Source organism: Apteryx mantelli, chromosome 13, assembly GCF_036417845.1.
Source record: "Apteryx mantelli isolate bAptMan1 chromosome 13, bAptMan1.hap1, whole genome shotgun sequence".
Classification (NCBI taxonomy): Eukaryota; Metazoa; Chordata; class Aves; order Apterygiformes; family Apterygidae; genus Apteryx; species Apteryx mantelli.
In genome coordinates, this window is record NC_089990.1 from 18,216,403 (window position 1) to 18,242,633 (window position 26,231).

Consider the following 26,231-nt stretch of genomic DNA (forward strand, 5'->3'; position numbering starts at 1 on the left):
TGGCTTTGAGCCTTTCAGTACGATTTTCTTAGGCTCGTGACTGATACAAGAATACTGTCTTCTCTCTTAAGCACAATATATTCCAACCCAAGATTGTCGCATCTTAGTATGTCCGCTACCAGACTTGCCCAAATTCATGCAATGCCTCTCAGTTGCGTAAAAATAAAATTTCTTTCCTGCAATTATGCAAATTATATGTAAATGTATTTTATATTCCATATTGCAAAGGGCAAACTCCTGGAAAATGTGGTCTTTTGCAATTGCAGAATAATCCTACCTGCTAGATTAGAGCATGTTGCTGGAGCAGTATGGTGAGTTCCTCTGTGAATGAACAGTATCAGAGGTGCATATCTCCTCTGACAAAGGAGATCAGGAAAACTGCTATTAAGGAAACCACTCTGGCAGCATTCTCATGTTGAGAACAAGGGCCATGTAATATTAACTAAATGTGCCACATCCAAAACTGATAAAATTCTGTACAGTGAATAATATGACCATGGAAGTCATTGCCACAGCAAATACAGGAGACTAAGCACCTAGCTTCAGAAGAGGATTGGATGTTTATAGAGTCAACAAGAAAATCTGGGGTTGTTTTACAAATATAATTTTGAGCCAATATTAACTATCATGTTTTATTTGCAAAACACAATGAGTGAGAAGTTATAAAGAGCTCTTGAGTGGCCATAATTATCCCTCATCTCCCTCTTGCGGAATAGTTGCACTTTTCTCTGCAACCTGCCGTTTCAGGCTCTATCCCATCTGTTACCTGCCTAGATTGTATGGACCCTGGATCTCTTCTACTCTTACAAAAACTACTTAAAACTGAACACCTAGAAATGGTGAAGTCATTCACCTGCAGAAGTCATGCAGTTTAATTTAGAGTGTCTTTTAAGATCAGTTTAGGTAAACTAGTGCTAAGGACTGTGTAGAGGCAACTCTTTGATTTATTCTCCGTTTATTCTTATTTAGCTGAGGTGGATCTGCAGCACCATGTGAATCATCTTTAATCCACAAGAGTGTTCATACAGAGATTGCAGCAGCATAACCTACTAGGTTTCAAACATTTAATTTAAAACCTGGCAACCAGTGCATGTAGGCAAGCTTTCTGTGGGAGTGTCGGGGATGGGCTGGGGAAGATAATGACTGGAGAAAGCTTTGGCCATGAAAGGAGTTTAAGTACATCAAGTAAAGATCTTGGTTGTGGTTCTGCTTGTGGCTTGGTAATATCCTTCCAGGAGTTATAGTTGAAATGTTACATACTGCTCAGGTAAATAAAGAACTAAGATAATTTTCCATTATGGAACTATATATCTCCCTACCTTTTGATTGTACAGTCTATAGGAAAAATCTAAGCTCCATCCTGTATTTAATTTTGAAATAGAACAGTGAGACCTGTTTCCAGGGACAGTAAAAAACACTTACATAGTTTTGGTTCATAAATAAACATGATGAAACTTTGTTTATTGCAGATGGCTGTCATTGCAAGTTTGACTCATTGCACTAATTTGTGTACTGTTGAAACTTTTCTCCCTAGATACTGATTTTATCAGTTACCATTGAAAAGCACTCACCTGCATAAGTACTGTATAGCCAGAAATGATGCGTTGAATACTGCCACCCACTGGTTGGCTGCATAGAAAACTTGTTGAACTTAAAAAATTTTTAAGGGAATACATAAAAGGTATGGGGGCGTGGGGGAGGAGGTGCTTTTTACGCGTTTAAATTACCTGCCAGGACTTTCTCATCAGGGTTTAGTGCATAACAAGGTTGCCTCAGAGATATTTTGTATATAGGTGGGTGAGTTTGCTTAGAAGCCATGCAAAAAAAAAAAGAAAGAAAGAAAGAAACTTAGTCCAGCAAAAGAGTTTTGACTGTAAGGAGAATTAATTTGCCAGACCATAATCTATCCAACTTAAGAAAATGTAATAATTGTACAAAAAGTCCATGATGCACAATCCTACTTGATATGATTCTGTTTTATAACAGTGTCATTTCTGAGCTACACTTAGAATATGTATCAGCGCTCTTAATTCTAGCATGAGTTTTTTATTGTAGACATAGAGATTGTAGAATATTCTTGGTTACTTCCTTTCCTGAAAGTCTGCTTTACAAATGGCAAAGCCAGATGTCACTGTAAATCGCTGTTAGTACAGAAAAGAGGCTTGTGATTAAGTCACAGGAGGGGGAGTTGGAGCGCGAGGTTCTATTTCTGGCTCAGTCACAGACATCCTGAGTTATCATAGGCAAATCTGATCATTTTTGCTCTCAGTCATGGGGACAGGCTAGGCTGACTGCGGAGGGGGCTTCCTCTCCCAGCCCTGATGAAGGAGTGGACCCAGAGCGTGTTGTACTTCAGCAGTCACTGGTGACTGCCTGCAAAGCGGTGCCAACTGAACACCTCGGAGCAGCGCTAAATTTAGAGCTGCTCTAACTAGTACTCAGGAATGGCACAGGCAGAAAAGTGGGTTTCTGACAGCCTTGTTCAGTTCTCCCTCCCCGATCTGAGAAGTTTCCTGAGAGATTTTGAACATACATTTGTTAGGTACTGAACTGCCCAAGGAAAACAGTGCAAAAGCAGAATGTAATTTAGCTTAGAAGACAACAGGAAGCTCCAACACCACCTTGACTAATAAAATTAGAGCATGACAGATTTCAGTGTCAGGTCTGATCCTGATCATAGCCACACCTACATTATCCTGAAGCAACTCATAGAGTTCAAAAAAAAAAAAAAAAAAAAACCAAACCAAAAAACTAAAAAAACTTGATGTTTGCTCTGCAAAGCCATATGTTGAGGCAAATTTCAAAGACTGAGTGAATGATTAAAATATGTTTATATAGTAATTCAGAATTATATCAATCTAGGAATGATAAAAAGTTAATTAGTAGCTCCTTTAAAGATAACTAATGTACATTGTTCTTTATTAACTATGATTATGCAAGGCAATGTATAAAGAAATGTATAGTAATCTTCTAGTACAGAAAAGCTATTTTCAGGATAGTTCTTATAATGGACTCGATTGCTTAAAATGTAATAAGAATGTGTTTTTATTTGAATAATGAAAGAGAAAAAAAAGAAAATCAGTTTCCTTTGAGGATTCACTGTTGCACTGTTTTTTGCAATGATTGCAGCATTGCACTGGCTTGAGAGATACAGAATACTAAATAGTACATAAACAATATGGACTTGATTTGGCTGACAGGAATGGCAAAAAGAAGGAGCAATTTAAAATATTCATTGTTAGTAATCTCAGATCTTGCTGGTGACATCCCTTAATGGTTGTTTTTTTTTAAATGACTGGTTTTATTTTGGCAGGTCCCTTTACACAGGAGAAAAAAGTACAACAGACAAACTCACAGCAACCACCATCTTCTCCATGGATTAGATCGTGCTGTGAGAGGCTGAGGTCATCTGCTGATTCATTTTATCAGCCAGAACAAGTATGTAAAAGCTCAACTGAAAATGAGTAATGGAAACAGTAGGATGGGCTGGAAAAAAAAACTGTGCTCAGGCGGAATCTTAAGCTGAAGTCTGTCCTGTGCAAACTAGCAAGAAAGGCAAACCCCTAGAGGAAACATCACCCTGTTATAGTTAGAAGCCTTCTGTTTCCAAGTGATATTAATGTATAGCAAGTTTATACCCATTTTTTCTTGTTTTGAATTTGTCCTTTAAATAGCTGAGCTTTTTCCCCTCCCTGGTGATTAACCACTTTCCTCCCACTGAGTTGTTATAACACCCTGTGAAACCCAACACCGTAAATAGTTGAGTTCCTGGCAATTAGAGAAACGTCTTTTAGCTCTGTTATGGACTTGGGAATACTCTATGGATTATCAGCAGACCATTCCTACCGGAGGTGGGCAAAGGGGCATCTTCTCACACTGTTTGAATGCATGGAAAAAAAGCTACTGAATGTAGGCTAGTTAACGTTTGGGTTTTTGGGTTTTTTTTACGACGAGAAACAGCGTAGATGTCCTTTTTGGGAGCAAATCACTGCAATTGCCCTCTTACCAGCCATTGCCGCCTCATTCCCCAGACCACGGCCTGTATCTCCTTTCTGCCGCCTTCTCTTCTCTCCCCTCCCCACGCCTGTTTCCCCCTCTGCTCTGGCAGCACACCCGCAGCGCCTGAACTGCCAGGCCCCCGAGATGCTGCTGGCGAGGATCGCCCCGCTCCGCGCTTCCAGCCCCAGCGCGCGGCGCCTCGGCAGCCCGTCTCCCCGGCGCGAGCGGCGCTTCGGGCAGGGAGGCGGGGGAAGGTGCCGCGGGCCGCGCTCGGAGCGCGCCTGCCCGGCGGAGGCGAGCAGGGCGCGGCGGCGCGCGGAGCCCCCGGCGGCGCCTCGCGCCACGGCGCCCCCCGGCGGCGCAGGGCGGCGGCGCAGGGCGGCGGCACCGCCCCCCGCGCTGGCCGCGCCCCGCCGGGCCCGGGGCCGGTCGCACGGCGGCGAGCGCCCGCCGAGCCGCCGGGGCCGGGGCCGGGGCCGGGGCCGGGGCGCCATGGCCACCTGGGGGCGGGACGGGCGGGTGACGGCCCTGCAGCGGCTGGGCTGCGCCGGGCTGGCGGGCGCGCTGAGCCTCAGCCTCACGGCGCCGCTGGAGCTGCTGACGGTGCTGGCGCAGGTGGGCACCTGGCACTGCCGGCGGGGGCTGCGCGGCGCCGGGCGCTGCCTGTGCCGCGCCGAGGGCCCGCGGGCCCTCTGGAAGGGCAACCTCACCGCCTGCCTCCGCCTCTTCCCCTACAGCGCGCTGCAGCTCGCCGCCTCCCGCCGGTAAGCGAGGCCCCGGCGCCGGCGCCGGAGCGGCCCCGGCCCCGGCCCCGGCCCCGGCGCACCGGGCGACCGGCTCCTCGGAGCAGCGGGGCTGCGCCCTCGCTTCTTTCTTTCAGTTCTACCCGAAAAGAAGAGGGAAGGGAGCTGAGAACCTTCGTTATATATGTGTGTGTGTGTGTATATGTATGTATGTATGTATGTATATTGTTAGTCTGCGGCTTGGCTCTGGCTTCAAGTTCGTTGTGTCCCCCCTCTTTCCAGAGACACGAACCCTGGCTACTGACTTCGCTCTTTCATTTATTTAGGTTATGGGGAGCATAGTACCTCTTGCTGCCGGCGTTCTAGCAACTGCATGTAACATCGTGTGTTTACTTCAAATGATGAAAGCGTGATAGTGCCTTAAATCTCTTCCGCTCCGCCAGAGATTCCTCCAGAAATGAAGTTACAATGCTGTCTACAAATGTGACTGTGGCAGCTGTTCTTTGCAACCCATTCGTTTTATTCGCTTATGATTTTTCAAGCAATTATATCAAATGTGTCTGTATTCAAGGAAAGAACAGCATAACAAAATCATGATTCAAATCTTTTTTCCTGTTGTTGCGCAGCTGCTGTTGTGCTATTTTAGTAATATTGAAGTTGATATATGACATTATTTGTTTTAAAATCTCCTTTTTGGATAATACCCAGCCATTCGATTAATGTAAACACTGGAATGACTGCAGCAGGACTGTCTGATCAATGGGGAGCAATGCTGTTCTGCCCACCCGCACTGTTTGTCTAGAATTCGCTTTTTGCTGCTGGTATTTTTTAGGCTTTGAAAGGATGGCTTGACTGTTTGCACGCACCAGTGTGTTCTGCCAGTTTGGGGGGTTGTGTTTTCTTCTTCTTCTTTCTTTTTTTTTTTTTTTTAAGGTCAGCTGTGTGCATGGTGTGCTCTTGACATTTCTGCCGAGCTGGGAGATGGGTTATTCCAGTTCGTGGGCTGTGCTGGGTGGGGAGAAGCGTGGGCTCAGCCTGCGCTGGCCAATCAGGCCGGCGGCGGCTCTCGCCCGGGCTGACGCTGCACACCCTGCTGAAGGGTTGGTCATTCGTGCGGCCAAGCAAGAGGCGTTTTCCCAGCGCTGCCTGCGCCACTCAGGCAATGGTAGACAAGGCTGTCTTGGAATCAGGAAGCTTTGTTGTGTCTGCTTGTAATAAGTACAGTGGTCAAAAAAGGGTAGAGAAAACAACAGTGTGGAGGCAGAAATGGTAGTTTAAGTATACTTACTTGAACTTCCCCAAAGAGTCAGTGTTGCACGAGCCTATAGCAGCTGATTTTGAGCAATGAATTTTGAGCAAAATAACTTGATTGTTTCTTCGACTTGAAACACTCTGCATTCCCTTTGCAAGGCTATGGTTTATGTCTCTAGTTTGCTCAATGAGTTCTTTGAGTTGCAGGTAGAAGTAGTCTACCAGGAAAATTAAGTAAAAGCTACTTACACATATTACCTGATTTGTTATTTGCATTTTTTTTTCCTAGAGGAAGATTTGTATACAAAGGCAGGAAACACAAAAAGAGAAGTGTTACACTGTAACTTATATAAATGGTAATGTTAACCGCAGAAAGATGTGGGATGATGAGAAAGTTAGCAGACCCCGGAAAGGCAGCATAGAGGGAGCCAAGCTGGCTGTGGCAGGGATGGAGTTTAGCTGACTTTGCACTCCTCCTCCTGTGGTTACTGCCTGTAGGCTGTCTTTCCTTGCCAGTTTTAAATGTTATCTGGGTAGAGCTCAGAGACACCCCCCCCACACAGAAAAATCAAGCCCTGTTGACTCTAGGGACTAAGTAAGACACTTAGTACAAAAAAAATTATGCACTTTTTGCTTCTGCTTGCCTGGTGTTTCTGCTTTGCACCCTGTGCAGGGCACAGGGCAAGTAGATGCAGGGATCTGTCATGCAGTAGAAAATGCACACTTGGATGCGAAGAAACATCAGCCGAGCAAGAAGTGACATGTAAATCTTTGCAAATTATTTTGTTCTAGATGGTTTAACACTGTGTAGCCAAATGTGTATCTGCTCTTTAGGCAGTTTAGCTAATGTTTCAGAAATAGATAGTAGATATCTTTACCTGCTGAGATTCTCCTCTCAACTCTTTGCTTGCTTTTTGCTGCCTCCATGACACTTCTCACTGATTTAGGAGTCATATATGGAAAAGTCTTTCTGTGAATCACAAATGGATGAGTTGTAGGTTAGCCTTTAAAACTCTACGCTTTACTCAGTAAATTCAATTAAGATTTATCCTCCAGAGCATAGCAGTGCCTGCACATAAGTCTTCTCTAGGAAAGGGCCCTGTGGGCCCTCCTGTTCTAAAATAATGAACAGAGGAATGTTCAGTTCAGTTCAGCCCCTCAAAAGGGCTGTGATGAACTTATCTATGTAGTTCTTGTATGATTATTTTGACTAGAGGAAGGCCTTGTAGAAGACTGGGCCAATGTCTCTGATTGTCAGAGCATTTCTTGCTGGTATTTTTAAGTTATGATGATTTTCATCTTGTAAGTGGAAATATAAATGAGGATTCTACAGGCTAAAATGGCTTTAAAGTAAAAATCTCTTAAAGGGAAGCAAACAAGTAAATCATTTGAACAAATAGTCTCCAAATATTTGAAGATTTTTTTGTTGTTGAATTGGTGCTCTAGACCTCCAGCAAGGTACTGGAAATCAGGCTGTGTGAGTTCAGTCAGTGCTGTGAACTGCGCTGCGGGTAGAGATATGCCAGCTGCCTCTAAAAAAGCTAGTTCAGGTACAGGAAGTATTTTAGCTCAGTAACACTAAAAGCAAAGTAAATTGCATTTGCGGGCTTCTGTATTCCAGTCACTGACCTAGCTGTTAACTGTAACTTTTGCATTTCTGCACTTCACTGCAGAGTGGATTTACCCTGTGTTCAGTGCCCAAATCTCTCCAGGCTCTTAGCCAAGTCATTCCGACTGTGCTTGTGTTTGCACGTCCACCTGCTCTGTTTCACAGAGGTTCTGATGCTTGTACGGTGTTATACAGTATAACGAGGTTCTTGGATAAAGTACATGCTGAAAGTTCAAGTCTTACTGCTGAAGAAGTTTGTGGAGAAGAGCAGAACAGTTACATCAAGAATTATCTGCCTTTGTTTTTTGTTTTTTCCTTTTTTTTTTGGTACTGTGATTAATAGTACCTCTTATATGTGTTTATTCTAGGCTTGTTATGCTTTTCACGGATGAGTTGGGTCATGTTTCCCATTGGAGAGCCATCACAGCAGGAAGTCTGGCTGGCATGGTTGCAACCGTAGTGACTTACCCTACTGATGTAATTAAGACACGACTCATTGTGCAGAACCGACTGGAACCATCTTACAAAGGGATTCTTCATGCTTTTTGCAAAATTAATCATCAAGAAGGATTTCTTGCACTCTACCATGGTGTGTCACCGGCTATATTAGGTAAAATAGTAATGAGGAAAATCACATTTTTGGGCATCATTGCACATTGTTTATTGCAATTATGTAATGCATGTGTTCGGTTTAAAAAGTGAATAGTAATGTCGTAGATTTACAAAGCATGACAATACTACTTACCCTTGCTGCAACTGTATTGCTTCAAATTATGACTGAGTGCTTAACATTTGTGTATGCTTAAGAGTTCAACAAAATACTCTTGTCCATCTTTTATAGATGATCTAGTTGTACTCAGATGCAGGATTTCCTCTGTTCAACTCTTATAAAGAGAAAAAAAGCTTCTAACTACTAGGCACAAGAGTGTCTCCCTGGCTGTTTAGTGAAACCAGTGTAAGCAGTAACATATAAGTGATGTGAAAGGTGAAAAATTATGCAGTTTTCTCTCTTTACTTGAAGTGACTTTTTAATTATTTATTTACTCTCTATAGCTTTTTAAAAAATACGTAGTAATGTATAATCCCACTATAAAATTGACGAGAGCATGAAACAAGCAAGAGAGGACAGAAGCATCCCTCATCAGCTTGACTGTGGATGCAGCTCTATTTACCTGTACAACTGCTAGGATTGGGTTGGGCTGGAGAAAACTGTGACCTGTCATAAGACCAAAGCAGTAAGAAATTCTGACCAAAAATGCAAATTTTAATTTGCAAATATAAGAACCTTGACTAGATGCTGAAATATGGGGTTTTGATGGTAAACCAATGGCCAAAAAGTAAAGTTCTTCTATGTGTTGGTCTGGTTTGAGCAATGCAAGGTGTAAACTGGCACTGGTTCATGCCATCTGTTTAGGTTATGTGATGAGCACCTGCTTTCTTATAGCGCTGCGTGCTCATGTAAACCTTCTCTGTCTGGTTTGCTTTCTAGGTGCTATCCCATTTTCTGCTGGCTCATTCTTTGTTTACATCAATCTGGACAAAATCTGGCAAGAACCCATAATTCATTTCACTCCTCTTCAAAACTTTATAAATGGCTGTGTAGCAGCTGGTGTGGCACAGACACTTTCTTTCCCCTTTGAGACTGTAAAGAGGAAGATGCAGGTACAGAGCATCCTTGTTACTAGTACTTTGTTATATGTGCTTGTGGGGCAAGACTAGCCAGATGATCATGACTTCTGCTCTGTTTCTCTTACCAGTGGACTACAGAGGCTTTGATTTTTTAATTTAATTTAATTTTTTGTTAATATCTGAAAATTCATTGCTACAAGCGTGCTGTTGTGTTTTTAATATGGGTTCAAGTACTATCATGGGATGTATATTTTGTCTTGGACTCTGTGTCTTCAGCTTTATTTCTCCTCCTCTTCATAGCAACTCCATCAGATCCTCACAGTTGAGAACTGGCAAATGTTCTGTGACATGCAGGCGCTCTGTCCCCTTGGTGGTAGGCTGGGTGAAAGAGATCCCTGTCATCACCAGGGTTTTTGTGTCTGCTGTTTATGCCTGATTTGCGTGCTGGCAGCCACAGGAAACTTGCACAACAGTTATTAATTCTGCAGGTCAAAACTATCCTCAGTCTTATTTCTGACTGCTCTGGTTAATGGGCAACTTTCCAGTTGCTGGTACTGCCGCTTTGCTGGAGCATCAGCACTGTTAGAGTTACTACATCATTATATATAATTTTGCTGCTTCTTTCTCCTGAAAGATTAGTAATAATGATTTAAAAAAAAGAACACCCCACAGCTTCCATCTTATTGACATAATTCATTTCATGTTGTCTTGTTTTCATTAAAACTTCATCAGCAGTGAATAGCTGACTGCTCTCTGGCTGTGGCACATGAATTAGTTCTTTCAGCCCAGTTGATGGGGCAGCGGGTTTATGGGAACCTTTTGTGATCGCATCCAAAAAGCAGTCATCATTTGCTGTGGTAGCATTATAGATCTCTCCATCAAGTGACAGCCTGGTTGATAAGTCTCAAGGTAGCAAAAGGTCAGGGAAACTCTGAATTCCCCTCTCCTGCTCCCAGGGTTCTCCTTTCCAGACAGAGCTCAAACCCAGTGGCACAGAAGCAGCCATTCATTGCCCTCTGTTCAGATGGTAACACAGGACCTAAGCTAAGGAGAAGAAATGTCTTGTATTAGACCAACTCATGTAGCTGGAGGTGGGAGGTCATGCTTTGGGCTGAGCTCTTTCATCAGGTATCTCATAAACTGTCTTAGGTGATGAAGGAATTCTGAGCACGTAAGTCTGAATCTTCTTCCAGCTATATCAGTTGGTCTAAAAAAAGCAATTACTTCTTGTTACAAGTCCTCCTTTTCTTTATATCCTTAGGCTCACAGCAACACTGTTACCCTAAAGAATAAAGCAAAGAAATACATTTACTATGGTGTTTCCCTTTTAATTGCTTAATTTCACTACATCAGTTTTTAGATATTTGGTTTTTGTAATCAGTTCAAAAGTAACTTTCAGCAGTAACCGATGCAATGTTGTAAAGCCCTGCGTCCAGGTTTGTCTGGCTGAGTAAGTGAACGCATGAAACAAGCCCATTTTTCGTTTTCCTGCCACTAGGCTGTGCTGTTTCACCAATGGGATGCTTAAAACGTCTGACTGGGGCTTCTAAAATAAGAAGGGGACTGGATTTATTGCCCAAAAGTGTAGGAAGTGGATCTACGGAAAAATTATTCTGGAAGGCAAAAAGACTAAACATAGAGTTTTTTTTTTCTCCGTAGATGCATTGCAACAATTGCATAGTGATTTCCCAAGCATGGAGAGACCCTGTTGAGTAATTTATCCTGAAGGCATAGGAGAAGACAAGGGTATTTCAGAAGAAATAGCTGCATAGGTATAAAAAAAACCCATAACTCTTGGTTTGGTATTGGAAATGAGGTAATTTGTGGAGGCTTGTCCACAAATGAAACCTCTTGAAGATCCCATGCAAGCTGATATTGAGGGCTTGCTGGAACTCATGTAAGGTAATCCAAGAAGTCTGTTTTTCACTGTTATCATTAGGGTATGGCCCAGCTTTGCAGGGATCAGCCCTGCACTGCGTTCACTTGCTGGCCTGTTTAACCTCCTGTTGAAGGCACTGCGGTTTGCTGTGGGAACAGATTCTGTGGACGTGGTGGCTGAGGGTGCTCTGAAGGCAGAATGGGATGTTCAGTTCACAGGGTGGTTGGCAGAAGAGAGAAAGGATAGCACCAGAATGGGTATCATGCTAAGGGACCTAGAAAGAAAGAGAGTAAAGAAGGAGAAAACAGAGCTTCAAGACATCTCAGTGTTCTGTAGAAAACACAGGACCAGATACCATTGACCACAGATTTTTTTTTTTTCTTAGCTGTCTTGTTCTGATGAGCCTCCATTTAGTGATTCATTTTGTTAGGTAGTAAAAAGAGGGGTCTGCTGAAGCCTTTAATGCAGTGTGAGTGCACTGCAGTGCACGTGGGGAAGTGCTGGCTTTGTTTTGAAGCTCTGGACGTGAGTTTGGTGAGTGAAGAGGAACCCAGAATGTTGTGGAGGTCAGTATAAATCCTCCTGCTTCTCTCCCTTCCATCCCACTGATCTGACAGATGGAGATGGTATATTGCCAAAGAATTTTCTTCCTGTGAACCTGTTGGTAATGAACTAGGGAGTTGTAAGGCAGTCCCAGGAGCTTCAAAACTGAGAAACTAGGTCACAAAGCAGTCTTCTCTGATCCCAGGATTGAGTACAGGCCTGAGATCAGAACACCCAGATCCAGATCTTTGCCAGACGTGCTGGGCAGCCTTGGACAAGTTAGCTGCATTCATCTCCTCATCTAGACAATACTTGAATATACATTTACTTGACAATATGTTTACATAGACTAGAAAATAAATTCTGCTGCGAGAGGAGGGGTAAGGTGTTATTTCTAACTTCTGTCATAATCACTTTGTTCCATGCTTTCTCATTTTACATAGCTGAATCCTACACTTCTGATGTCAGCAGCTTCTGTCATTGACATCTGTGGGAGTAGGAGTTAACTGTCAGTGAACAATTCTTCCTCTGTATTTTGGTGATGATTTATGATGTCACATTTATTCTGTAACCATGGCTTCTTCTCCGTCTGATATTAGTATTATCTTTATCACGTTTACATTTTTTTACAAAAATGCTGTGTTTGCTAAATATACTTGAATGGGTTTCTTTAAAAATTATTAATTAACATGAATGAATCTTAACACATATGTGAGTCCTCTTTGTTGTGATTTTTCCTAATCTTATTCCTTTGTCTTCCTTTTTTCACTTTGCTCCTGATTGGCATGTTAGCGAATGGAGAGGTACTGTATGCATGTTTTGGCATGGACATATGGCTTTTGTTGTGCATCTATAGAAGGGGATTAGTGAAGGAGAGGGTTGTTCAAAGGGATATTCTATATTAAATGCTTTCTTGACTCACTTTCATGCTATATCTGCTTTTATATCCTTCTAGCTGCTTGTTATTCTTGGCTTTCCTTCCTCATTCACAATATTATGTTCTTTGTTCAACCCAATGTCTAAGCAGTATTCAAGTACTGCACTTTTACCTTGCAGATTTATGCATACAAGAACGCTCTCTTTTTACCTTTAGTGGGGAATTATCTGACTATAAAGGAGTGTGGATCTAAGGGAAACACTGGCAATATGCTTCTACTTTCCCACATCATCTTTTTGCCTGTGATGAGCTTCATAGGTCTGCCCTGGCATTTCAGCAAGGGAAGACGAATTTGGGGCTGTTGTATGCCGTGCAGAAGATTATAACTAGCTTGACACTGAACCTAGGCTTGGTGCAGAACTGGAAATCTATAAACATACAAGTGGTCAGTGCAGACCCAACACTCAAGTTTGGCATTTCCCTTTTGGCATGTGACCCTCAGTGGTAGGCTCAGATACTCCAGGGCTGGGAACTTCTTAGCCTTCGTTCCAAATTGACATGTGAATTTGACAGTTTTGTAAGGCAAAATATACAAAAATGGCTCTAAAATTTCACAGCTGCTTAGTCTACTGCACAGATAGTCCTCACCTCCTTACATGAACAAACTGTAGCTATGTTTGCAGAGGCTCACTCCTGTGCTCATATTTTGCTGGCATAATTTATTTTAATTGGTGTAACTAAAACTAGCTGAAACTCTTCCTTGCCAGTAAATGCTACTCAGGGATAGCTTTACCATCAAACCCTTGTAATCTAGAATAAGCATACTTCTGCTTACTGCTGGATCCAGCGTATTTTTGGTGCTGACTGCACAGCATCCTTACGTTGTGAAGACATCTCTCAGGGGAATATGTTGTTCAGTAGTGTCTGATCTTTCTGTTTTAAAATCCAGGCTGTGTATTCCCTCCCCTGCCATGAGCAAACGGGCACTCTGTTCTTTGTTAGTGTGGACTGTTGTCATGCATCACCCACAAAGTGGCGGTTTTTTAGTGATGAAATGAGTTAGGCTGAGGCTGCCTATCAATCTGCAGTGTGGGTTTGGGGTTTTTTGGTTCTTTGAGACACAAGATGCTCTGCAAGTGTGAAATTTGTTGTAAATGATGCAAATGTTATGTGTTCTCAGTAACCTTGAGAAAACGGAGCAGTCATTCCCTCTGTGAAGTAGCCTGCTTAAAGTAAATTCATTCTTGTGCTCTGTTGGCACATTTCTAGTCTGAAGTCAGTTAAAGGCGATATTTAAATCTCTGTTAAAAAGCAGTCTCCTGGCTATATTTTTTGCATGATAAAAGTCAGTCTAGCAAAAATGCAGTGGCTGGGCTATAAACAAAGCTTTGGAAAAGAAAATTATGTATGTTCATTAGAAAAGCACCTCCTCTCTGCTGAAATGAGGAGACTGCTTCAGTGTTGCTTCAACACGAGCAACTTGCAGAGAGTGCTCCATCATGGGAGATGATCAGCAGTGCTGGCGTGGCAGCCTCTGAAAGCTCCCATGCTGCGGTGTCCCTGCTGTTTGTGAAATTTGTGTTCTTGTCAGCTGGGAATATGGAAGTTATTAGAGTCATGACCCCGTTTAAAAATAAGAAATCCTTTTTGGGTCATGTGGTTCACACACCATCTCAAAAACATATGGGCTCTGAAATTGTGCAGGGACCTTTTATTAGAGAACTTCATGGGAGCCTGAGTTTTGAAGACTTTCAGCAGTGAAGCTGTTTGACTACACAGAGTGGCAGATTCCACAGTGTGGAAGCAAATAATGAGCAGTATGACTGCTTTCAATCTGATTTTATCTGGAAGTAAGGTTTATGTGGTTGCTAGCTGTCTGTCTGTCCTGGCTCCCAATAACTTTTGATCCTGCTGCCAACTTCAGCTAAATTTGACAGAGAAGCAGAGGATTCAGAGATATTAAGTTCCTTCAAGTTTTGTGAAACAAGTTCTCAGATAGAGAAGAAACTCCAGAATTATTCTGGCTGAGAGGGAGTCTGCAGTGTGAGGTCTTACATAAACTGGCACTAGAGAACCTATTTGGGGAAGAGAGTTTGTAATGTGCCAGACACAAGAAAAATTCCAGTCCGAGCTTGCACCTTCCAATACACGGCTCAGTCAGCCATGAGGGGCAAATTCATAGGAAGCTCATGTTAGTACTTGTTGTGCTCATGGGGCTAGTTGTTACATTAACATACTGTGTAAAATGGATTACATAAAACATTGTATTTTTACCAAGGAAAGGGCTCACCAAGCGGTCCTTTCTGATCAGTCCCATCCTGTTCGTTTGTGCACCCCAGCCTGTGTATTTCCGTTGGAGTTGGACTGTGCAGTTCTGTTTCCATACGCATGAAAAGATCCTGGCATCTTCCAACCCTCCGTTGCCCCGAGATGGGGTAGAAAGGAGTTCTGCGTGCAAGGTCCAGTTGCCTTCTCATGTGTCACAGGACACTTCAGGGTATGCACCTGACGTGTTTGCACTGTTGTTAGAAGACTGCCCAAAAAACATTGTATTTCCCTTCTTCTGTATTTCTGCAAAATGATAGAAGATGCTCTATCAATCTGCCTCTTCTGCCTCCTTCTTCCCATGATCTCATTTTCCTTGGCACTTGGGGCCAGGCATCAGCCGGCATCCTCCATTCTGGTGTACTTAAACTTGGGCCAGTTTGGCTTCTCTGTTTATTTACAGATAGAAGATAGACTTTGGAGTGTATTTTTGGTGAAATCATTTCCTTCCTCTTTTCCATTAAACCTAATTGCTTTCAGCTACCAGCATTTTTTATTATTTTGTTGATGTTGCTATTAAGATATTTTATACTGCTGCCTACGAGGCTGCTTTGGTCAGTACTCAGTACAGTGGCCAGTCGGGACATAACGCCTGACAAAAACTACCTGAGCGTAACGCAGGCTTTGCCTTCTGTGACAGCTTGGATTAGCTCTTGTCTGTCTGAACAAATCCCAGAGGCATTTCTCTTAGATCCCCGGTTTTGCGCAGGAGAGAATCACAGAGGCTGACTGCCCATGGAGCTGAAACACTGAGCGGTGCCACTGAAAAGCTGGATAAGACAAAAATCATAAATTAAAAATCAGTAGCAAGACTGGGCTGATCTAACAGTCAGGTCTGCCTTGTGACAGTGTAACCACTGGCCTCTCGCAGCTCCCGCGGCTCTGTGAGCAGTGTAGTACGAGTGAGAGCTCTCTAATCTTCTTTGGGCAAAGAAGATGGGTTAGCTCAACTCACCTCTTTAAACAGGGAAAGTAGCCCAGCTGACAGGGCCTGACATGAGTTAGGGCACACTGCTGTGCGGACACAACTGTCGCAACCAAAACCTTCAGCAGAGAAACAGTAAGACCTCCAGAGTGACAGCTGTCACTGTTATTTCCTAGCGTCGTTGCTCCTCTGTCGGTTACACAGGAGAGCCTTGTATCAGTTTGGAACATGTCTGTGTTTGGAACGATGCTCCTGTGACTTATGAGATGATTAATTATGCAAAATACTGCATAAGCAGGAGCTAAAACTTCATGGACACTCTCTTCTTTTATATCAGATTTATTTTGATTTCGCATAATTCTGTACTTAATCCACATAAGGCCAATGGAAGTAGGTCCATTGTAAAGCCCTGGTCCTGTAGAAATATTAACATTGGCCTCAATTGCTGCACAGACAGCAGGAGATGTGGGAGCTAGTGTTGCTATTCACAGTGTGGAGTGTGGGACCAAGCTTGCTCTGCCTAAGGGCTCACCCCATTAGATAAACCAGTGCTAACGTGCATGAAAACGGTGTACCTGTTTGTAAGGATTGAGCTGAATCGTCTGAAACCACCCAGAAGTGTCCATGCAAGGGGTTTGCACTGTCTTGAGGAGCAAGACCTCTATATTCCGTATTGAAGATACCTTCATACAACAAGTGTTAAAAGCAAAGAAAGCTGAGGTTCAGCAGCAAGGGAGAGATTCTGGGACAAACCATGAAGTCACAGGATATAACAGGCCTGGCCCTAACCTTCTTAAAGCTACGAGTTAAACTCGTCCATTTTGGTCACTCAGTGCCATTGATTTCAGCAAGGCAAGAAGGATTTGGCCCCAGTTCAGGTTACAGAGGAAAGGACAACATGTTCCTGGAGTGCAGGAAGCTGGAGGTCAGCTGCTCTGCTGTAGTGCTCTGGAAACAATTGCCTCCTAATACCTCGTCATCATTTACCTTCCTACATGCCTGAATGCCTTTGCTGGACTCTCTGTTCCAGTCCAGGGGTAAGTCAGCATTACTAAACCACTGACACAGGGAAGACAGTGGCTACCACTTCAGGCTGTCCTACGGGAGAAAGGGTTGATTTGGACAAGATTATGCATGTTTGAGGTTTTTTTTCAATATTAATCCTTACTTACATTTTAATTGTTTCTTATTTGAGTGGAATGAAATATTCTTTTAAGCCTTCCGTCTTTGCTTGAATGAAATTTCTGTTGATCATAGTGGAGTTACCTGGAGAAAACCTGTAGCCTTTGTCCTTCAGATTCCTTTGACCTATAGTCAGCCTGTTGGATGTGTCCTTATTAACCCAGACTGTAAAGACTTCTTATTTTAGATTCCAGATTAAGAGAGTGAACTCTTGAGCTGTGTTGTAAAGTGCCTTCCTTTGCTTTTTTAGAATTGATCAGAAGAGCAGGATACCCAAATCTATTGTATTTGTAAATAACAAAGAGCACTTGTAAGTAACAAGTGATTTTATTATGTCTGCCCATCAGAATAGCCTGTTTGCTATGGTAGCTATTCACTGTTAATTGATTTGTCATACTCCCCATGCCAATAGCACTGCATGCTGAAAAATAGCAAAGCTTTGTATCAGCAGGGATTTTATGAACAAGAAAGGGGAGAAAAAAACACTTGAACTGAGAGGGAGGTATTTGCAAATTGGCCTCTGACTACCTGTAAACTTAAGCAGAAATTCAGGTAGTTACAAACCAAGATGCCCTGAATTGCAAGTGGGGATTTCGTATCTGCAAAGCTCTAGGCACAGACTCGAGTGGCCCAGCCACCATGGCTGCAGGCTCTGGATCCCGCTGTCCCTGTGGGGCTACTGCAAACCTTGGGAAGATTCAAATGCTCAATCTTTTGATGGGCACTGTTCTCACTACCATGAACTACATCCATCCTTCAATCCTAAGAGGCAGAGAGTAGGCATTCGGGGCTAGAGAAGGGAAACTTCTAAAAGGGTCTGCAAAATTACGTCCCAGAATGGCACTATGGTGTTCTGGTGTTCACCTCATACTGCAGACCATAGGAGAGATGGTGTTTGAAGAGTCTTCAGGTAGCAACTGACTTTATTCCCTTGAAAAGAGTTTTGTCCTGACACTTCACCCTTGTTTAAATATCTTGTTAATATAAAAAAGATGTGAACCAGAGTGCAGGTTGTTTTCTGGTTATTACCCAGTCCATACATAACTGTATCTCTTGGGTATGGATTGTCAAAATAGAACAGACTGCTAACTTTGGGGATGTATCACAGTTATTGACTAGATTCAGTGGCCTCTCTGTACTAGAAGGGTGTTTGTGTTTATGAGAGAGCAAATAAGACTAATTCTGCATTTGATGTGCTTTAATCATTTAGAGAACTAATCACCCACCAGAAGTAAAAAGAAGATTAGCAACTTACACACACTGCTACTGTGATTAACAGCTTGGCACTCTGTGTTATCAGTGCAGTGAGCTGTGCAATATCTCCAGCCTTCCGCAGCATGAGACAGCCGTAACTGCAGGGGGAAGGAAGTCCTTAAAAATGTTCATAACGTACAGGTTTCCATTCAGCAGCCCGTAGTGTTCGGTGGTGTCAAAACAAAGGGATTCAAGCTGCTCTGAGGTGCATGGTGTGAAACGTCTCGGTCGTAAACACGATCTTTTTGATATGAGATTAGCCATTTGATTTGTATGTCACACTAGCTTTCTGCCAAACCAGGGCAGAGAAACTGGTTTGATCTGTTTGGTTAGTTCCATTTTCTGGCTCTTGCACTGTAAGGCAGCTGCAAGGATTTCAGTATTGCAGGCATGCTTAGATGATGCAGAACCACCCAAAACCCACAACCATTTTTTCATTAAAAACAGTGCCAGTGAAACACCTTCTTAATTTTTTTATTTCATTAATACATTCTAACTTTGCTTAGTTGTGTTCCAAAAGACTGAATTTTTAGCTAACTACACACTGATATACCTTTTACTTTTCCTTTTACAGTAAGTGATTCTGAGATTCTGTGGACAATTGTTATTTAAATACTGCGCCTAAGGTCTTAGAAACGAACTGCTCCTGTACAGCAGAAAGGTCAGCAAAGCATACTTCACCCCACAGACTGAAATCTTGAAAATGGCTGTAGCCGTGGTGAATGTTACTATAAATAATCTTTCAGTAAATCTCTTAAGAGATCAGTGTCTGTGAGCAAATTAGAAATCTGGGGGTTTGACTTATCTGCACCTTTTTAACATTCTTCTGGATATTTTTGCTGCATGCAAAATCTTACTGAAATCAGCAGTGTGCTTGTAGCCTGTATTTGTGTTGTATGCAGGAGTGCTGCAATCAAAACTCTTTGATATGTGCCTTTGCAATATATATACAGTAACTAAGGGGATTAAGTTAAACTCCTGCGGTTAATTCTTGCAGGTCAAGCCCTGCCTATCACAAAGAGACTTGAAAAAGGAAGGGAATCTTATGTTCAGCAGCATTTCTGCTTTCCTCAAGCATTTGAAAAAGCTGTCCCTCTTCACTGCTTGATTGCTTGTAACTCCCTTTACCAAAAAGGCTGGTGGAACCTGCCTGACAGTCCAGAGGCAGAACCGTGCTTTGAGCCCAGCTCTCCTGTGACTGCTGGTACATTTTTAAGGGTACCTACATCATCCAGGCACTCTTCTAAGCATCCCTGGTATTTGTATCACCATTCTCAGTGGAACTGGTCCCTGAGGTCTTGGTGGTAGCACTCAGCGTCTTTTACAGTACAGTCATGAGAGTTTTTGTGCAGGAGTTTCTCAAGGCGTGAAAAATGATTTCTCTCTTTCTTGCTGCTGGATTTAGCTATTGCTTTTTAAACCCTCACACCCCTTAGGTAACAGAGTCAAGCAGACAGCTGAGCAGAAGTGAACGTGTGCATGATTATCGGCTACCAGACTAGCATCATTATCTTGAACTTTCTGTAAAGGCAGGGCCAGTAACACTGCAAAATAACAAAGCCAGTAATGTCCGTCTCTCTGCACCCCAGAACAGGAGGTTGTGGGAGCTTGCACCCCAGTTAGCAGTTATGGAAAGATCTACAGCCCCGTGGAGTTAGCAAGGTCAACATAGGCACAAAGGGGAAAAGCAATTAGAACAATTAAACTGCTTATTCCCCCCAAAATGTGATCTCTCTCTGCTATGGGTCAGGTGCACTGGTGAGGAAGTTCAAACAGAAGCAAATGCTTCTGCTCTTTCCTCCTGAAGTGTAAAAGACCTTGGATTAAATCCTCAACCCTACTCTTGCCTGGGATGAAAGAGCCAGGGCATGATAAAGGGGATCCAGAGGGTACCGGATCAGGGTGTGGTGGAAGTCCATTGCCTTCTCTCTCCATGCAGGCTGCTGCAGATTGCTCTCCTCAAATCACTTCCAAAGTCCTGTCAGAAGGAAACCGTATGATTTTACCTGTAGTCAGAAGTTTATCACATGCACTATGTTCATGCACAAAAAATGTGAGGAAAAACATTCAAGATAAAAGAAGACATATGTAATTAGTTTGGGGTGGATTTGGGTGTGTGTGTGTTTGTTTGTTTTCTTTTGGCTTTAAATTTTAGCAGCGGACTTACCAGTAATGCAAGGGAATACAACAGCATTAAACCCAATTTACTGCCACCTCCTCTTACATACTGGAGCATCAGTTTTGGTCTGCTTTCATTTCCACCATCTAAACCAAGCTGCCAAGTATTTGAAATGCTATAGCTGAGGCATCTAGCAAATGTCCTGCCAGTTGACAGTTTATAAAAGAGGCTTGTCATAGGCTTAGCACCTTTAAGAAGCCGTGGGTCAGTTTGGCCAAGCAGAAGAAAGGTGCTATGACACATGGTGCTTTAGATCAGTGAGAGGGTAATGATATCCGTATTCACCAATTGGGTAACTGCACAAGTCCTATTTTTTTTTGAATTTCTGCCCTGTCGTGATCCAGCTTACACATGCAAGTTATCAATGTGTGTCCTGGGGTCCCCTCACACTCCTGATGGAGAAGTGTCACTTGCCATGTGTATGAGCCAAGCCCTGGTTTGCCAATGCAAAATAAACCTGTGGCTGCATGTGCATAGATGGATGAGGATGGGATTATTCAAGGTCAGGTTATCTTGTCCGTGCTAAGACAGTAGGAGATTAACGAAGGAAGGATTTTGCCATTGAAAATGACCCACTGTACTTGCCCCATGTGAACAGAGGCTGCCTATGCTGCAGCTGGAAATGTAGCTGCAGGCCAGCAAGATGTCTCCAAACTGACTTTAATCTGTCTGGATCAACTAACTGCATAGCAGAGGTACGGGCACGCGGGCCCCAGCTGCTGCCCTACAGTCCTTGTGGGCTTGGACAGCCCGTGCTGAGGTCCGGGCTGTTCTGCAGCCGCTGTGCTGTTACCCCGCAGCCCGTAGCGTAGGTTTGCCCTTCTCGCTGCAGTGTGGGCGCAGCCTGAGCTGCAAGAATTGGGTCAGGATTACAGGAAGGCGCTGTGGTGTCTGGGGCAAACCCCAGGCTTCCCTCTCTTAGGCGCTCCACTGCCCATGATGGGAAACACCTCTCCCAGCCACGAGCAGCCGGCAGACTCGGGCCTGATGTGTCTTGCTGCTCCGTTTCTGGTGGTTTGTCTGTGCAAGGACGAGATTTATTGCTGGTGGTGAAGTGACACAAAAGGCAGGGCTGTGTGCAATTACTGCTCTCTTTCTTTCTCCTACCTGTCAGGGAGTGTATTCCCTCCCTTTGCTGATTGCATTTTAAGGTGGAATAATTAATTCTTTTGACGTATAATTGATTAAAGCATGATAGGTTGACAAAAGAGTCCAGATTAATCTGTTGAAATGTGGCATAAAGTAAAGCATTCCTTTCCTACCAGAATGGAGGAAATAATTATTTTTCATTATTTTGTTTTTCCTTTATTTGTTCTAAATCCCCTTGGGTGTCTCTTGAACAGGCACAGAGCCCTTGGCTTCCCCACTACGGAGCAGTTGACGTCCATTTTACTGGCATGACTGACTGTTTCCGGCAAACTGTGAAGAACAAAGGTGTGCTCGGACTTTGGAGCGGACTCACACCCAGTCTGCTCAAGGTGAGGTTTTGCTTTCATCCCAAAGACTGCCCTGAACTAGCCAAGACACGCTGCCAGAGGCCTGGGGTTATAACATATATGACCTCTCTCCATACTTATTAGCAGCTTATTGGTGACAGAGTCTGTGACAGAACTGGTGTTATCTCAGGCAGGTTATAAAACAGCTTTATAATATTTTTCTAAACCAGAACATAGGTTTGGTCATATTCCCCCAGCTGCAAGCTTGGCTTCTAGATGTCACTACTTCCATCAAATTCATTTGAATGCCCTTAGAGAAGGGAGTGCTGCTAACCCACAAGCCTGGGTATGGATGATGGATTGCAAGTGATCCACTTAAAGCAGCTACACAAGTTCTCCTTTTCAGCTGATCTCTAGTAATTTGCCATGCTTTTCCTAGCTGTAAAGAAAATTGCGCTAGTATGAACCACTTCCATGGGAGTCCAGGCTAATACTTTTGACCTGCTATTTGCAGTGAACTATGAGGACATGCATATCAGTTACTACTACAACACTTACCCAATTAAAAGCATGAAATAAAACTTGATAGCCTAAACAGAAGGTAGTTTACAGAAATACATTTTACAGTGCAGCGGATGAGGATTGCCTACTGCAGGTCAGCTGATGAGTGGTCACAGAGTAACAGCATGGTTGATGATGATTGCCTGGCCCTACCTTGGCTAGTATAAAGCCACATAGCACCAGAATTGCTGATTCTGCATGGGGCAGAAGAAAGAAATTGTTCAGCCATTCTACTGCATGCAGAATAAATCCCAAATTCCATATTAGGGTTTGCTAAGGTTACTAGGATTTGCCTAGATATTTTAAAAGTTGTGTTAATTTACAGGCTAGCACAATCCTTGTTCCTTACAATATCACTATAATTAGTTATGTATAAATAGTGAACTCCTACTTTTAGCATGCTGCAGGTGCCAGCCTAATTTGAGGTGAGACTCTAAGTTTATATAAATCAGCACAGCTCTATTAAGAGACTGGATCAAACATGAAGCCCTAGAAGTTTCCTTTTTAAAAGCATCTAAGCTAAGAACACTGTTAGTGATTCTAACATGCATTGTTATGTTTGTTTGTTTGTATCAGATCGTCCCATACTTCGGTGTAATGTTCAGCACCTTTGAATTCTGCAAGCGGGTCTGTCTGTACAGAAATGGTTATATTGAATCTCCTTTAAGTTACAAACTAACTCCTGGAGTGGATCAGAGTTTACAGCCACAAGAACTGAGGGAATTAAAGCTCCTCCGCAGAGAAAACTTTGAGCCGAGGAAATCGGCTTTTGAAAACTGAGATCAGAATGTCCATTGCAGATACGATTGCCTTTCTTCATCAGCTTTGCAAGAAAGACATGCTGAACTACAGGTACCAGCATCTCAGATTACATGGTTTTAGTATTGAAACACCAGTATCAGGAATTAATACATCTTGCATCTCATTTGCTGAATGGATACAAGCAATATGAATATCAATTGTACCTTGAAGAGGAGAAATGCGACTAGTTTGAAAACACTGTGTTATTGGAACTTGAAATGAGCTTATTTTAGGTGCTTTTCAATGCTGAATAGTCTTTTTAAGATAAAACCACTTGCAGAGAGCAAGAGAACTGAGATGAGAGTACAAATTATATCTTCAAAATATTAGAAAAATTCAGATGCCTTTTTTGAAGTAGTCTGAGATACGATGTCAGCAAAAAATTGTAAACAAACTAGAATACACGCAATGTGTGAGCATTTCTACTGACATCTCTGTTGGTGATACCATGTGGACAAGGCATTCTGCAGATGCAGAACTAGCCCCAGTTTGTTCACGCTCCAGAATCTCATTTTCAGTTTTTGAGACTTACTTGAGAATAATAATTTAATATAAGTCTTTGGCATAAAGATAAAAACGTGCAGCTGCAGCTGTGCTTTTGCTAAAAGAGAACTGTAGTATGTGAAGTGAACTCTAAAACACTGGAATGACAATCTGAAAAACTTAAGTGCATATTATAAAATCTTTCCCCCTTCCTCCTGCACTGTTACTGCATGTAGGTGAATTATTTCAGGTTCAAAAAAATGTTTTTCCTGAAATGCTCTAAGCAAAATATTTCCTGAAAAATGCAGTTCGTAAATGTGTTAGATATTTCAGAGCCAAGACCTTGTGATGTTTTTTCAGTATTCGTTCTTAAAGCTCTATTTTTATATTAAACTACTTCTTAGTTCTTGTGTGCAGACCCAGGCCTGGTGTGCTGCTCAGCCCTTGCCTGTGGAATAGCACTGTGCAGACAGCCAGTGACTTTTCCACTTTAGCTGTTGTGGTCTCGGAGTCGCAGCACTTCCGTAGATACAAAACTCCCTGCAGCACCACTCGGTTATTGCCTGTGTAAATGCAACTCATTGTATTTTCTACAGAAAGTACAAACTTTCTGTGTGCACTGCTGCACCCAGTCACCTCTTCCAGAGCCTCCCTCGCTCCACGCGCCCCCTCACTGCCTTGTGTCGCATTCGGGCTCTGTTAGACAAAGGAGAGCTGAATATGAATAGTGATGCTGACCTGTGCTCTCGAAAGGGGGAAGGGGGTCTCGCCTGTGGGCATTTAAAGAGGGCCAGAGGTATTGCTGAGGTTCGTTTGCAGAAATACAGCTAGGGAATTGCGTCATTTTAGTGCCTTCTAATAGAAAATCTTTACAGTTCTGTGGCCCCGTGGGCCCACGTGGACCTTGTGTGGCATGTCCCGCCGGCCCGAAGCCTGCTGCAGGCCCTTCTCCCCACCACGCTCTTCCTTAACAGCTTGCAATGGCCCTGCTGGGAGGAAATAAGTAAATCCCGTGAACCGCTCGGTTAGGCTGGGTCGCAGCAAAATGAGGCAGTGGCAGATCCACTGTGGGAGCAGTGTGTGACTGTGGAGAGAGGTTTGCGGAAGGATTTGGGCCTAATTGTAAGGGCTGACTTGCACCAGACTGTCAGTGTTGATGCACCCTTCAGCTGAGGTCTTGCAGCATCCCTGTAACAGGCTTGCTCAGTTCTGCTGTGCTGGCACTTCGTGTTGGTTTTCTTCTCAGAGAGAAATACAGACAGTGATAGCAAAAATCAAGACGGTAGAGAGCAGACCTTGGGGCTCATGCATCAAATCGAGGCTGTAGGTACTACTGACTCTCTCATCAAGCTGCTGTGCCTCAGTTTCCCTGTCTGCACAATGCAGACAATAATGCTGAGATTTATTTGGGATGCATGAATAAGGAAATGTGACTTGGGTCACTACTAGAAAGAGTTGGGAAGGAACTGATTTCTTAAAGAGTGTCCTTACCTGGTCCAAGCATACTCATGTGTTTTACTAATGTTGTGTTTCCATATAGATTTTAAAGCGTTAGTGATGGGTGCATATGAGTGTTTGCTCAGCAATTCAGACCTGACCGGAGTTAAGTGGGTTAAAAAGTTACCTCTAACTTGTTTCTGATATGCTAACGACACCTTCTTTGTATTGTAATGTATTCCTAAGGCCTATAAATCACTTATTAAGCTTTTATCAACCAAGCCTCCGCACTGTGTAATAACATCCACTCATGTGAAATCCCCCAAAGTAACAGTACAGTATTTAACACAGCACTGAAACAAAGTGCTTCAGCAGTGGATCACTACAATAAAAATGTAAAGTGGTGCAAGCGTTGGCTTCCACGAGGACGGTGCGTGATTGCGTGTGACTCTGTGAACGGTGCCACCACGAAGAGCAGCGAGACAACACGGCTGAAGCGCAGAGAAGACTCACAGGTAGGCGAAGCGAGATTTGGGGTGAAAGTTGGCTGCAGCCACACAACGCAGGTGACAGCTGATGTGGGACGGTTACGTGTCTGACCATCTCCGGCGGCCGCCCGCAGCAGCGCGGCGGACTGCTTGGTGCCGCAGACCCGCACGGCGCCCGCAGCGCCGCGGCCGCCTCCGCGCGCAGACCCTGCCCGCGGCGCGGCGCGGCGCGGCGCGACGGGGGGGTCAGGGCGGGTCCTGCCCCGCGTGCGCTGTGTCCGAGGCGTTAGAGGGCTCCGGGGTCGCTGCTCCCAAACCACGGCCTCGCTGCCGGCCCTGCGGCGCCCTCGGCTGTGCCCCGTCCCCCGGGGGGCTGCCTGGCCCCGTCCCCCGGGGGGCTGGATGCGCGTGGGTCCCCCCGGGGCTGCCGGCTGCCCCCGCCCCGCCCCGCTGCGGCGGCCCCGCCCCGCGCCCGCAGCCAATGGGCGGGCGGGACGCGACGGCGCGTCGCTGGGGCACGCCCCCGCCCACGTGGCCTCCCGCCGCCCCTATATAAGGCGGCCATTTCGGCTGCGCGCCCGCAGCGCCGCCTCCCGCATCGGCTTGGCTCGGCCCGGCCCGTCTCGTCTC

At 44.0% G+C, this 26,231-nt stretch overlaps 1 protein-coding gene across 1 annotated transcript; it reads left to right on the plus strand.

Annotated features, from left to right (window-relative positions):
• The first annotated feature begins 4,491 nt into the window (after nucleotides 1-4,491).
• SLC25A43 (solute carrier family 25 member 43) lies at nucleotides 4,492-25,390 on the plus strand. Its single transcript, XM_067303943.1, has 5 exons — nucleotides 4,492-4,763; nucleotides 7,971-8,212; nucleotides 9,092-9,264; nucleotides 21,739-21,873; nucleotides 22,969-25,390. The coding sequence occupies exons 1-5, from the start codon at nucleotides 4,492-4,494 to the stop codon at nucleotides 23,170-23,172; spliced, it is 1,026 nt and encodes a 341-aa protein (XP_067160044.1). The 3' UTR covers nucleotides 23,173-25,390.
• The last annotated feature ends 841 nt before the right edge of the window (nucleotides 25,391-26,231 follow it).

Bases quoted from the DNA above. Each gene is read 5' to 3' on its own strand.
- SLC25A43 (XM_067303943.1), top strand. From the start codon at position 4,492: ATGGCCACCTGGGGGCGGGACGGGCGGGTGACGGCCCTGCAGCGGCTG. The intron at 4,764-7,970 runs GTAAGCGAGGCC...TGTTTATTCTAG, and splicing joins CAGCTCGCCGCCTCCCGCCG to GCTTGTTATGCTTTTCACGG. The intron at 9,265-21,738 runs GTACAGAGCATC...TCTCTTGAACAG, and splicing joins CTGTAAAGAGGAAGATGCAG to GCACAGAGCCCTTGGCTTCC.